This window comes from Mytilus edulis, chromosome 8, assembly GCF_963676685.1.
Source record: "Mytilus edulis chromosome 8, xbMytEdul2.2, whole genome shotgun sequence".
NCBI classification, from domain to species: domain Eukaryota; kingdom Metazoa; phylum Mollusca; class Bivalvia; order Mytilida; family Mytilidae; genus Mytilus; species Mytilus edulis.
Genome location: NC_092351.1, coordinates 66372806 through 66387754, shown reverse-complemented (window position 1 = coordinate 66387754; position 14949 = coordinate 66372806). Strand labels below are relative to the sequence as shown.

Here is a 14949-nt window from a genome sequence, read left to right as displayed (position 1 = left end):
GGCTCCTACACAGCTTATATGACATTAGAGAACCGTTGTGGCTCCTACACAGCTTATATGACATTAGAGAACCGTTGACAATGATCCTCACTGGGAAAGTCACACAAACATGAAGCAAAGATAACAATTTTTTTTAAATCTTAAATCTCTAAATTAATTGAAAAATGGCAACAAGTTTTATCTGTTTGCACAATTTACATGTTTTGATATTTATAATTCTATGTATTTTTCATGCTATAATATAAATTATTTTGTAGGATCATCAAAATTAGGAGACAATGACAACTCACCATCATCTAGTGTCCCTACCAGTAAATACATTCCACAGACAGTCTCACAACATCTACAGCTTCTGTTACAACATAGACTATTACATCAGCCATTGAGTCAAAGTCAGCCTCCTACTGGTCTGGTTACCATGGAGAGTCAGGTAAGGTCACTATGGTCACATATACTTCTGTTACAACATAGACTATTACATCAGCCATTGAGTCAAAGTCAGCCTCCTACTGGTCTGGTTACCATGGAGAGTCAGGTAAGGTTACTATGGTGACATATACTTCTGTTACAACATAGACTATTACATCAGCCATTGAGTCAAAGTCAGCCTCCAACTGGTCTGGTTACCATGGAGAGTCCGGTAAGGTTGCTATGGTGACATACACTTCTGTTACAACATAGACTATAACATCAGCAATAGAGTCAACGTCAGCCTCCTACTGGTCTGGTTACCATGGAGAGTCAAGTAAGGTTACTATGGTAACATATACTTCTGTTACAACATAGACTATTACATCAGCAATTGAGTCAAAGTCAGCCTCCAACTGATCTGGTTACCATGGAGAGTCAGGTAAGGTTGCTATGGTGACATACACTTCTGTTACAACATAGACTATTACATCAGCCATTGAGTCAAAGTCAGCCTCCAACTGGTCTGGTTACCATGGAAAGGCCGGTAAGGTTGCTATGGTGACATACACTTCTGTTACAACATAGACTATTACATCAGCCATTGAGTCAAAGTCAGCCTCCAACTGATCTGGTTACCATGGAGAGTCAGGTAAGGTTGCTATGGTGACATACACTTCTGTTACAACATAGACTATTACATCAGCCATTGAGTCAAAGTCAGCCTCCAACTGGTCTGGTTACCATGGAGAGGCCGGTAAGGTTGCTATGGTGACATACACTTCTGTTACAACATAGACTATTACATCAGCCATTGAGTCAGTCAGCCTCCAACTGGTCTGGTTACCATGGAGAGTCCGGTAAGGTGGCTATGGTGACATACACTTCTGTTACAACATAGACTATTACATCAGCCATTGAGTCAAAGTCAGCCTCCTACTGGTATGGTTACCATGGAGAGTCAGGTAAGGTTGCTATGGTGACATACACTTCTGTTACAGCATAGACTAAAACATCAGCCACTTAAACCAGGCAAGGTTTTTGGGATACGATTGCTTTCAAGCAATCTGTAGACTTATACCATTGATTCAGGGCCATTCCCTCACGTCAATCGTTTTATTCTAAACATTAAGGAACATCTCAGATTCTTAAGATTGTCTTGCTTTATAAGGTAAAAACAAACAAAAGTATTGAATTTAAACAACTGTCCTATAATGTTCTTCTCATAGTCTTCATGTTTCGATATTTCCCTAGACTTATATGCGTGTTTTTAACAACACGGAAAATCAGAATTGAGCAGTACTTATATTTAGAGTTTTCTATAAATTTAGAAACACGTCAGAGGGAATTCCCCAGGTTTGATAAAATGCGAGAGTTCTCTGAATTCCGATAAATCTATTTCTGTCATATAAGAACTGAAGTGGAGTTTTTCTTATATTTCACTGTTATGAAACTGATATTTGATATTGTACTTCCATAAAGAAATGGAGAACTATATAGATCGTTTAATTAACATTTAATATATGTTGTTGCTCCAAATCACAAGTCTAGGGTTTGTTTAGGTAATTATGCCCATGTGTATAGGTTTCTTGACTTCAAGGGGTTTCAGATTGAATGGTTGCTCTAGACTCCCCACTCCATTGATTAATTTGAAACTCATGGGATCCTTTCTATGTCTGTCTGCTATTTAAAGTTATTGTTGTTGCATAATTTTAAATTGTATGCATAATTTAAATTAAAATAAATGTAGTCCACATCGTAAAGGTGTAATTACAACACCCTTGAACCGAAATCAAGTCTTCCATATTATTGTTTCGAGTTGTCTCCCATCCCTAAGTAACTTCTGTCAATTCTGAATCAAAATACGATACGACAGGTCGAGAATTATTAACTCGTTCTGTCGATAGACGTCGTATTATATTAAAAACAATCGCAATTTAAACAGAGGAATGTGTACGGAAAGGAGTCATGCCCACTGATCCAAAGGAAATTAAATATTTATAGAATTAGGAATGGGGTTCCTCCTAGAATTAACGTAGGAAAATAGGTGATAAGATACGAAGTGAAATACCTTCTCTCACTCTCAGTGACTGCTGTGGAAAGTAAACTTGGAATTGATAGTACAAAACTAAAACACAATAAGTACATTGTTCATACACTTGTATCGAGGATTGGCTATTTTTAAAGTTGAGTAACTATTCAGATTACGTAAATTACATTTTACATGTGCCGTTGAATTAGTTTTGAAAATTATACTATCCAGCTATACATGACAGTGTCAATGAAAACAATGGCAATCGTATCCCTCAGAGCAATCTGCTCTTTGATTATAGTCTGATTCTCATGGAGGGTCCATTAAGTTTTTTTATGGCAACTTTTAAAACAGTTACAGCATAGACTATTTCATCAGCTACTAATATTCAATTGTCTGATTACAGAGGGTCATGTTAGGTTAAACTACTGTACCATATCAGCAAACTCTGACAGATGCATTGATCCTTATTTTCTGCGTTCATAATTCCATTTTTTGGTTTGGCTATAAAAAATCTGCCATTCCAATAAAGCACATATAGTAAGCACATAAATAAAGACAAATAGTTGCTGCTCATATAATGTGTTATACTACAAAATGGAATATATTTTATTCTTTTTTACAGCAAGGACCAACACCATCCACAAGTACTACACAAATGACACCAGTGGTCGAGCCTACATCTCCACAGGTTGGTTAATATATACATAAAATTGAGAATGGAAATGGGGAATGTGTCAAAGGTTCAACAACCAGACCATGCACAGACAACAGCAGAAGGTCACCAACAGGTTGTCAATGCAGCGAGAAACTCCAGCACCAGGAAGCATCCTTCAGCTGGCCCCTAAACAAATATATATATTATGTATAATTAAAGATAATGGGCACTTTTCTTTTTACCATTTTATTCAAAAGAACATTTCATATAACAATTTTATGTAACCAAATTTTATTTTCTCATAGCAGATTAAAGAAAAAACCATATTTAGCCATGTATACCAGACTTTGAATTTCAGGTCTACTATTTAGGAGATAACTGTATTGTATTTTAAGCTCCGACGGCATCAATTGGGGATTTGATGGTCGCAAATTAAGTTTACTGGCAACGCCTTAGCGGAGACAGTAAACAGGTATTTGCGACCATCAAATCCCCAATTGATGCCGTCGGAGCTTAAAATACAATATTGTTATCTCCATTCTAAAGAAACTGACAGAAAACAACGTTAAAACAGTATTTTAAATCTGTCATATGTCGTCTGCGCTTGCGCGTACGTCCCATAGCATCAATTGTCAATTGATGCCATGTAAACAAGTGACGTTATCCAATCAAAATGAACGTTACAAACGTTGTTGCATTAGAATCATCAATATTAATGTACGATTATCCTACTCAAACTTAGAAATCAGTCAATCAAGTTACTTGATTCAGTGTTTCAAGGACTAATTTTGTATTCCAAGTACAATGTGTGCTAAGTAAAGTTTTATTACCAAAAAGCTTCTAAATATTTAAAATCTTTATTTTCTAAAACTTATTAATTTTGATTTTTCAATTAGATTTTTTTTATCTTTCCAGTTGTTCCTTACACCAGTACAACAACAGTTGTATAGACAGCTTCAGGACAAAGCTCAGCAGTTGCAGTCAGCCATTGTACGGCAGCAGACGGAACTACAACAGATAACACAGCAGTTGAGTTTCGCTAAACAAGGAGGACTTACTGTTCCTGTTATGTCTTCATGCCAGCCTATTGTCGCATCAGGTACTGTTAATTTTCTTGATATGTGGCTACACGTCTTTCTATTTAATATAAACCAGGGATACTATTTATTTTTGTTACCTTTTCATGTCAGCCTAGTCACATTAGGTACTGGTTATTCCTCTTTGTATGTGATGACACATTTTTGTCAAGCCCCTGACTTTAGTCGAAAAAGCAAGACATAGCGATCCTACATTCCGTTGGCGGTGGCAGCGTCCACAAAAATTCACTTTGTGGTTAAAGTTTTTGAAATTTTAATAACTTTCTTAAACTATCCTGGATTTATACCAAACTTGGACAGAAGCTTGTTTATGATCACAAGATAGTATCTATCCAGAAGTAAATTTTGTAAAAATAAAATTCCTGTTTTTCCGTATTTTACTTGTAAATGGACTTAGTTTTTCTGCCTGGGAAACATTACATTCACTCTCATGTTAAAGTTTTAAAAGTTTATTAACTTTTTTAAACTATCCTGGATTTGTACCAAACTTGGACAGAAGCCTGTTTATGATTATAAGATATCCAGAAGTAAATTTGTTAAAAAAAAAATCCATTTTTTCTATATTTTACTTAAAAATTGACTTAGTTTATCTGCCTGCAAACATAAAAATCACTCTGTGGTGAAAAGTTTTTAAAATTCTAACAATATCTTAAACTATCCAGGATTTGTACCAGACTAGGACAGAAGCTTATTTATGATTAAAAGAAAGAAATTTTGTTAAAATTTTGTACCTGTTTATCCGTATTTTACTTATAAATGGACTTAGTTTTTCTTCCAGTTAACATTACATACAGTCTGCAGTTAAAAGTTTTTAAAACATTTATTAGTTTCATAAGCTATCCAAAATTTTTACCAAAATTTGGACAGAAGCTTCTTACAATCAAAAGATAGTATCAAGAGGAATATTTTTATTGATTTTTTTCCTCATTTTTGTTGAGCCTGCGATTAACAACAAAAGTAGGTGAGACACTGGATTCCACCGAACCCTTACAATTTTTTATAGATAAACAAGGGACTGTATCTATTTCTGTTATATGTTCATGTCAGCCATGTCACATTAGGTACTGGTTATTCCCCTTTGTATGTGGCAATCATTCTGCTATGTAGACATCCTATGACCCTTTAATTTGGAATTTTCTTTTTCTTTGTAAGCTTTTAGATTTAAATATGGCTGGCACACAGTTATACTATTTTCTACAATTATTTTTAGAAACATGATGGTTTTACTGTTTGTAGGTTCTACTAAAATAAAGAATTCTATGTTTCAGTACAATTAAATACGTGTAATAATTAGTAAGGATCTTATCTTAGTGAATATATGAATAAGAAGATGTGATATGATTTTGAATGAGACAAGTCTTCACAAGAGACCAAATGACAGAAATTAACCACTATAGGTCACTTGCCTTCAACAATCAGCAAAACCCATAGTACATTGTACATAGTCTGCTATAAAAGGCTCCAAAATGTAAAACAATTCAAATAAGAAAACTAATTGCCTAATTTATATTACAAAACAGTTTATGAAAAACAATTATCACAAACATCAACCAACATCAACCACTGAACTACAGGCTCCTGACTTAAGATAGGCACATAAAAAATGTTATTATACCTTTGTGACTCTTGTAACCCAAAAAATCTTAGAATAATAAGATAGATTTAAGTTCTAATAAAATTAATTTTTACAAAATAAAATTTGTTTACACATTCCCAGATATACATTTTGAAAGGATATTTTAAAAGGAGTCAAAATATACATAAATATAAATGTACATAAAGAAGTTTAATATACTTTTTTCATGGTCACTTAAAGGAGTAGGTCTGGTAAGGACCGATTTTGGCCTCAAATTTCAGGTTCATCTGACAAAAGATTTTGACCACTTTTTAAACACTTTAGTGTCTATTTTATTTGAATTAATTAGTTTATGGGAAAGATTTTAACTGATTTAAACATTTAAAACGATCCGATTCAAGCTCAAATATGAAAAATCTACCAAATATGCCGAAAAATGTCACTTTTCAGATGGTTTTTGGAAAAAATGGAAGTGGCTGCATCCCTGTTCATCCTCAACCTTTATATATGTTATGTATTATCATCAAATACAACTTACGTTTCAATATTAAGGATGAGCACGAATGCGGCCACTTTCGTTTTACACGAAAACCGTCTAAAATTAACTAAAATGCTAGAATTGTGAAGATTTCAGTAATTTAGCATGACTTGATGGTGCTAGTACCGGATATATGTGCATTGTATTGTCAAAAACAGCCCATATTTATGTAGCAGAAGCATTCTACTGTCCAATAAATTACTAAAAGTTTACATTTTAACATTTTTGTAAAACTGCTATATTTTAGGGCCAAAAAGGGGTCTTACTGAACCTACTCCTTTGAAAATTAAATATCCCACAATATTGATTATCAAAGCTATTGATATGTCTTGCCTAGGATAGTAGGGAACTTTGAGTTTTGTTGGCTGTACATGCATTCATCTGTTAGTCTGTCTATCATGTATCAGGTTAAAGTTTGGTTTTAAGTTAGTTTACCATTAAGTTGAGGTTACACCAATTTGAAAATCAGTACACATATTTATTACAAAGTTAACTTTTTAAAAATATACAAAATTAGGATTTTGACCCAGATTTTTTCAGTTCACTGGACATTGAAGTTTGGTATTGTTTCTTGTTGGCACACATTCTCACTAAAAATCTTTGTTGGACATGCTTATTATTTTTTTTAGATAGACCAATTTGTTTTGTTATAATATTTTGTTTATGATTTTATTTTACAGTTAGACCAATTTGTTTTGTTATAATAATTTTTTATGATTTTATTTTACAGTTTCAGTTAGCCCTATCATGTTTGCTACAACATGTGGCATGCTGCCGACAAGTCCACTTCCTCCATCAGTCTCAGTCCAGCCAATTTTACCGCTTCAGCCAGTTATGATGGACCATACCATTCCATTTCATCAGTTTATCTCTAAAGACAATTCAGATGACCCATCATTATCATAAACTTAAGTGTTGAAGAAATCAAAAAAATATTGTCAACATTCATTGTTGTAACTGTAAGATGAAAGAATTAATTATTCATGGACATGAAGAGGAATTAAATTCTTTCATTTAGAATAAAAGAAAAGAGCAGTGAAATTTGATTGGACCCTCCAAATTTATCTCAAGAAATGATTTTTATCCTTGTGAATGGAATTCATGAAGTGTAATGACACACAGACAGAATATCATGAATGGCAGAAACAATTGGGCAGCTCAAAGAGTTATCTCCCTTGTTCTTGTGAAGAGTTGATGCTAGTATAATGTTAACTATTTCATTGTTGTCAGTGTTTTGTATAATTTGTTTTAAGATGCAATATTTGCAGTAGGGGAAATTTTGTAATGATGGTGTTTTAGATATTGTTGCTAACAAAGAGAAACATGGATTTGTTTCTGCTTTTGTTTCTAGATCACTGTAGTTCAGAAAAATTGAGGTTGAACTTTTTTAGAATATTTTTATGATTTATATTGGCTGAATAATTGATAGAAATAGATAAAATTTGTGATAAAAAAAAATCTGAAAGGATGAAAATGGGAAATAATTTGGACCTAAAAAAAAGACATCTAAAATGAAGATCTGTTTGTTCAAATTTTACCCAAGAACTTTTATTAATTAGAAAATATGTTTTCATTGAAATTCAAAATAAGTGTTAAAGTCTTGAGCCTTCAAGATTTCTTGTGAATTTAACTTAAAATTTCTTACATAAACTCAATTCTATTGAATTGAACTTGGCTGGAACCCAATTGAAATGAGTAACCTTTTCTTAGACGAAGTTAAGTTAACATAAACTATAAAGTTTTTATTGAGCTCAATCATCATTTATGGTAATTTTTTATGATACATGTTATATAGGTTTGTGAGGGGTCATCCATAATTGTCAACCATTTTCTAAAGTGTAAAAATTTACACTTGAGGGAAGGGGTTTAAAAAATCAACATTTTTACCGTAAACATTTTTTTTAATTTCCAGAATTTTTTAGTTTCTGCAGGGTTATTTTTTTAATTTATACTGTGATGAAGCCATTTATCTATCATCTATGTGTTTGAAAATAACGGGAAATTGTACATTAAAAGAAGCATGTTTCAAAATGTATGTGATACAGATTATGATGGCTCGCCAAACAAATCTCACAGAGAGATGTACATGTCATCAAATAAAACAGCCAGATATGTTTCAGTTTATTTTCAATGCAAATTTCTTTATTAAAATAAACTATCACAGACAGGATCTTCTTTTTATTGAGAATGATTGATTCTTGTCTTTAAATCTGAAATTGGTCGATGTACACTTTTTGAGGGAGGGTGGGGGATCTGAAAAAGTGTATGTTTTGTACACTTTGGAAAATGTTTGACAATTATGGATGACCCCTTAATAATTATGTAGTTTACACAAATTAGTGCTAGACATTTTTATCTTGTGACAGAATGTGTTTTAACATTGATCATTCCATTAAATGTTCCATATGTCCGTAAATCCAGTGTGTAAGAACATTCCTAATGTGATGGGCCCTTTCATGATGGACGCTGTACTTCTACAGAACTATATGTATTTAACCTTAGTGTCGGACACATGGTCATAATTCAGGATCCCTTTCAGTTCATGTCTTTTATCATATCAAAATTCTAATTGTTTAACCTTGATGGCATATATTTGACAGCATTAATTTTGAAAATTTTGTAATGGGAGATAATCCATTTTTTTTTTTAATTTTATAATATTTTGTTGTATAACAGTAAGAAGTTATTAAAATATTTTATAAGAGCTATTTTCTCATATTTTATTTTAAAATTCTGTCATTTAATTTTTCTTGTTTCATATGATAATGCTATTTTCTTGTACAATGAACAGTTTCAAATTTAACATCCTGTAGCTTGAAAATATGCTAATATATATTATATTCTAATATGACGTGCTTCTTTCGCTTTGTAAACAACACCGTGATAAAATTCTCGATATATCTATACTAAGCGCAGACTCCAAGATGTACACAAATGGCTGTTTAAATATGCCTCCTACGTAAATCCACATGTATCGTAACCTATGTGTAAACGGTTGTGGATTTCGCTGTGTTAACAATTACAATTGAATAAAACCCTACAGAACATTTATTCTGATTCTGACGCATAACAAAAAGAATTTACACATTAGAGAACAGAAAAATGGACAAAAACAAAATAAATTAAAATTCCGCGAAATTCCAGTAATGATTTTGGCGCATTAAAGTCATTTCAAAACATGATGTCATACGAATGAAAACGTCAAAGCTGAATGTTTTTCTATTGCGTTTACCTTCTAAACTCGGATAAAATTGCATCAATAAATTATTGAGGTAGGTGTTGCTTGTTTTCTGTTCTATTGCATTATTCGCACATTTACTGATTTCAGCAAGTCAACATGGTGGCTCCTTGGTTACAACATGTCAACAGTGAATTTGACGGTAGCTTACGATAAAAAATGTAAATTTAAAATTGCAAATGTTGGGTTTACTGAGAAGTAACAAAAGTAATCACATTTTTTTTCTAGCGGTTAGTTAAGAAATCATTCATGCAGGTTTATTAAATTTGTTTTACATTTATCGAACAGTGGGTAAAATAGAACAGCCACACACACGGTATACCCAACATCGCTTCAGTTTTTTAATGATCGTATTTTGTCCTATTAGAATCGAAATAATTCATGGAAGCCATAGATTTGTTGTAAATTTACACATGGCCTGGGCCGTGATATTCGTTAATTTTATCCCTCGCTAACGCTCAGGATAAAATTCGAATATCACGGCCCAGGCCATGTGTAAATTTCCAACAAATCTATGGCTTCCATGAATTATTTCTTAATTGAAATACACAGTATCAGAACATTTTGGCTATGCATGAATGAACTCTGTTATTTTTTGTGATACCCTGAAATAAATATCTGAAGAGAATGGTATTACACCTCGATTTTGTTTGAAGTTGTTATGTTGTCATATGATCCATAAATTCATACAGTTAAGGATTTTAGATGACAGATTTATCATGGAAGGGTACATAACTTACAATATTGTTATTTTAATGTAAAACATATAAAAAAAAACTTTGTATTGTATGTGTATTGATTATTTTACTTGTACTTAAAAAGAAATATACTTTAAAAGCACCATTGTTAATATAATTTAATGCAAAAGTATGGTCTTAACCTAACGCCTATAGAAATTTAGAAATTGGTGCCTTCAAAGCCTCATGATGTTAAATCTTTTTCTAGTACAATCCGAATGAATTTGTATATATTATTGATGTTAAAGAAATTCTTTTAATTTAATATACTGGTATATGCTTCATATTAAACAGAAATAATTTTTGACTTCATGACAGTGGTTTACGGATAATTTTGGTGACTAAATTTTTTTTAGGTTTATGCTTTTTATAATTTTATATATTTTAATGAACATTGATTTCAAATTTTGTTGTCTATCCCTTTTTATGTCACTCTGAAAGGAAGAAGCAGGGATGTGTATAGGAATCTCTGTCTGTCCATCTGTCAGTCTGTCTATCTGTCAGTCTTTCAATCTATGTACCATGTAATCCAAACGTCTCATAAACATCTAAACACATATTGATAAAGACCACTACCTCAGAATATCATCCCAGTTCAACATGATTAAAAGAAGAAAATCAAATTTTCTTACTTTGATATACAAATGTGTTGTGAGGCAAAGGTATTCTTTTGCCAGTTTTACCTACAGATCCAATCTAATTAAAATTAAATCTCTCACTCGCCCATTTTTAATGCTTCGCTGCGTGGGAGATCTAACAACATCACATTCAAGTTCACGTCAGAGGTCAAAATCGATTATCCAATGAAAATCGCCCATGCAGCGACCAAGCATTAAAAAATGAGCGAGTGAGAGATTTAATTTTAATTAGATTGCTACAGATCTAGTTATCATTGATGTATTTTAAAGAAAACACACTGCATTATTTTGGACACAGACATGTTAATCAATGTATGTGACACAGTGTTTAGGAATGTTGTGACTTAAATTGATGCATGTTCTGATTAAGAACTAAACTCATAGGGGATAGGAGACACTTTTAAGACCCCAACCACCCATATTTTTTTTTTTCATTTTGCTTGCAATTCATACAAAATCCCAAGAAAAATACCACCACCTACCAGATAAATTTTTGAAGCACCCTTTTCCCCAATTTTTGTTTTGTATATATAATAGCTTACTTTAATCCATTAGTAAGATTTTCAAGTTTTCTAATTCTTAGAGAAGCCTCTCTTTGCAAGAGGAAGACATTATGTCTCTCTATATATAAAAACAATAGAACAGTCTTATTGTCCTTAACTAAAATCCTCAGTATTTTTCTCAAAATTTTTGAGGATTTATGCCTTATTTTTATGATTTGTTTTATATTCTTGAACACATGTTTTTACGGGTGGAACAAACTTGAAGACAAATTTATTTTGTTGAACTCTAAAATTCATGGTAAGCCTTTTACTCATGAAATTCAAGAAAATTAGAATCTTGTAAACAATTATCAATCTACATTCAGGAGTTGTGTTCATAGTTGTGTATTTAATGTAGTGAAGTCCCTATATATGTATTGTTGTCTGGATCATTATTGTCGTGCCTTCGACTTTAATAGTTGAAAAAGTGAGACTTAGTAACCCTACATTCCGTTGTCGGCGGCGGCGTCCACAAATATTCACTCTGTGGTTAAAGTTTTTAAATTTTAATAACTTTCTTAAACCATACTGGATTTCTACCAAACTTGGACAGAAGCTTATGTGTGATCATAAGATAGTATTCAGAAGTAAATTTTGTAAAAATAAAATTCCATTTCTTCCATATTTTACTTATAAATGGACTTAGTTTTTCTGCGGGAAAACATTACATGCACTCTGTAGTTAAAGTTTTTGAAATTTTAATAACTTTCTTAAACTATCCTTGGTTTGTACCAAACTTAGACAGAAGCTTGTTTATGATCATAAGATAATATCCAGAAGTAAATTTTGTAAAACGATAAATCCATTTTTTACATATTTTACTTTAAATGGACTTGGATTTTTTGCCAGGAAACAACATTCACTCTGGTTAAATTTTTAAAAATTTTGATAACTTTCTTATACTATTTTTAATTTGTATCAAACTTGATCAGAAGCTTGTTTATGATCAAAAGCTAGTATCTAGAAGAAAATTTTGTTAATATTTTGTACCTGTGTATCTGTATTTTACTTATGAATGGACTTATCTTTTCTTCAAGTTAACATTTCATCCCGTCTGCAGTTAAAGTTTTTAAAACATTTATTAGATTCATAAACTATCCTGGATTTTTACCAAACTTGGACAGAAGCTTCTTACAATCAAAAGATAATATCAAGCGGAATATTTTTATTGATTTTTTCCCTCATTTTTGTTGAGCCATCAATTTACAGCAAAAGTAGGCGAGACACTGGGTTCTGGGGAACCCTTACGAATTTTAATAGAATTTATAAACTGGTATCACTCTGTATCATCACCACAGGATATAGGTACCCTAGGTCTTTACAATAAGAGCTTCCTGGGTTATTGGAACTGCTATAATTTTTTTTTAATTTTTTTTTTTCTCAGTTATATGTACTCAATTCTATCTCAAGATGCCATGCCAGAGCCTGTTGAGACATGTTTTAAAAGTATCTTGTCACAATTGTTTTGATGGATTGAATAACATTATTATTGATGGTCATTTAGTGGTCCAAATTTCAAAATTTCAAAACCTTTCCAGCAGAATCCATATAATTCAAGAGCATTTGTTGAGCTTAGATATTTTTTACATACAGATGTGTGTTCAATCTTGCTGAAATGTTAGTAAACAGTAAGTGCCAGATCCTATATAAAAATGAAACCTTTAAAGATAAAACCATATTTGCTTTATTCCTTTGAAATTTTTCAGCCTTATTTGTAATAAGTTGATAAGTTCAATTTTGATGGCTCATGTGAAACTTTCATTTGACTGTAAAATGGTAGTTGTGAAAAATGTCATCCCTGTTAAATGTTGATATGGCTGTTGTGGATCCAGGATTTTGAAAAAAAGATGGGGGATGGTGGCCATGAAGATGATGTTATTAGTGGGACTGACTTGTTAAATTTCTACTCATCAACCTCATATCTAGCTCTATAAGGGAAGGGCCTGCTTTTTGTTGGTCCAAGTATTGTTATCATTGTTGTCAAGAATTGGGTTGTTTATGAGTAAATTTAACATAAAAAAATTTGTCAAACCTTAACATATTTTTTACAAAACTTTTTTCTTTATTATCTAGAAACAAGCAGAATTGTACACAACTTGAAAACACAAGAAACTTTTGCAGGACATTTATTGTGTGAAGTATTTTCAATTTGTTATGTCTTTATTACATTGATTCCATAGTCAATTGAAGCCACAGAATTTTTTATTATTTGCTGTTTTGCACAAATGAGTACTGCAATTTTCAGAAAAACTGCATACAGATATATGTATGAGATATCAAAAGTTATTGTGATTCCCATCCAGTCACATTATTGGCATTAGAACCTCACAATGTGTTTTTTTTTTCAATTTACAGTAAAATGTGCTGTAAACCCTAACTTAATCACTGTAAAATCATGTGTTTTATACATACCTACCGTTTTTTTACAGGTTCAGGAATTGTTATTGGTTGTTCAATTGTTAATATAAATTCCTGCCATTTACAAGTAATAATATTTTTGTACTTTAAATACTGGAGATACATTTATGCTTTGAGAAAGTGAAAGTTATTTTATTTTATTCATCTATTTCTTGTGATTTAAAAAAAAATAAGAATAAATCACAATTCAGACCTTTCCTGAAATTTGGTATTAAGTTTCATTGCAGCATGCTATTGTGTGGTGCCTTTTCACATCACTTGCTCTACAGACTTTCTATTTACAGAAATACTTATGGCCGGGGTCTATTAAGTGAGCAATAGCTCAAAGTACTTCTTACTAGTTTTGATTGACCATAAATTCCAACTTAACTAGTAACAAATGAATGTAATTACTGTCATTGAGATGGAATCTTTTTAAGCAAATCCTGATTAACTGTTATTTATATTCTTTTAATTATGTGCAATCAAGTTTTAAATTTGTATATAAGATATACAAGATGTACTGGTTATAGTAAAATGTTAATATATTTGTTAAAGAGTAATGTATCCTTAATATATTTGTTAAAGAGTAATGTATCTATCATGTAAATAATGTATACAATGTGAACACAACGAAAAAAAAATAACAACTTGAAGGCAGAATAAAAGGTGTGCTCAATTTTGTATTTGTTCTTTGTGTTTTGAAATTATGACTGGATGTGTCCTCAATGGGAAGTTTAAAAAAATATTGCATTGATATTTAAAAGCAAACTAATACAATGAAACTGTCCCAAGTCAGGAGCCTGTAAATCAGTGGTTGTTGTTTATTTATGTGTTACATATTTGGTTTTTTTTTGTTCATTTTTTTATATAAATAAGGCCGTTAGTTTTCTCGTTTGAATTGTTTTACATTGTCATATCGGGGCCTTTTATAGGTGACTATGCGGTATGGGCTTTGCTCATTGTTGAAGGCCGTACGGTGACTTATAGTTGTTAATGTCTGTGTCATTTTGGTCTCTTGTGGACAGTTATACCACATCTTTTTTAATATATAATAGACAATTTTCGAGTTCAATGCATTTCCGTCA

At 31.8% G+C, this 14949-nt stretch overlaps 1 protein-coding gene across 2 annotated transcripts in view; it reads left to right on the top strand.

Annotated features, from left to right (window-relative positions):
* LOC139486823 (circadian locomoter output cycles protein kaput-like) overlaps positions 1-14543 on the top strand; it is a 61348-nt gene extending 46805 nt beyond the window's left edge. For both annotated transcript variants that reach the window (XM_071271817.1, XM_071271818.1), the window contains 4 exons: positions 258-430; positions 3066-3131; positions 4014-4197; positions 7040-14543. In XM_071271817.1, the coding sequence (XP_071127918.1) occupies positions 258-430; positions 3066-3131; positions 4014-4197; positions 7040-7215 (599 nt within the window). In that variant the 3' untranslated portion in view covers positions 7216-14543. The remainder of the gene's footprint in view (positions 1-257; positions 431-3065; positions 3132-4013; positions 4198-7039) is intronic.
* Positions 14544-14949: the final 406 nt, after the last annotated feature.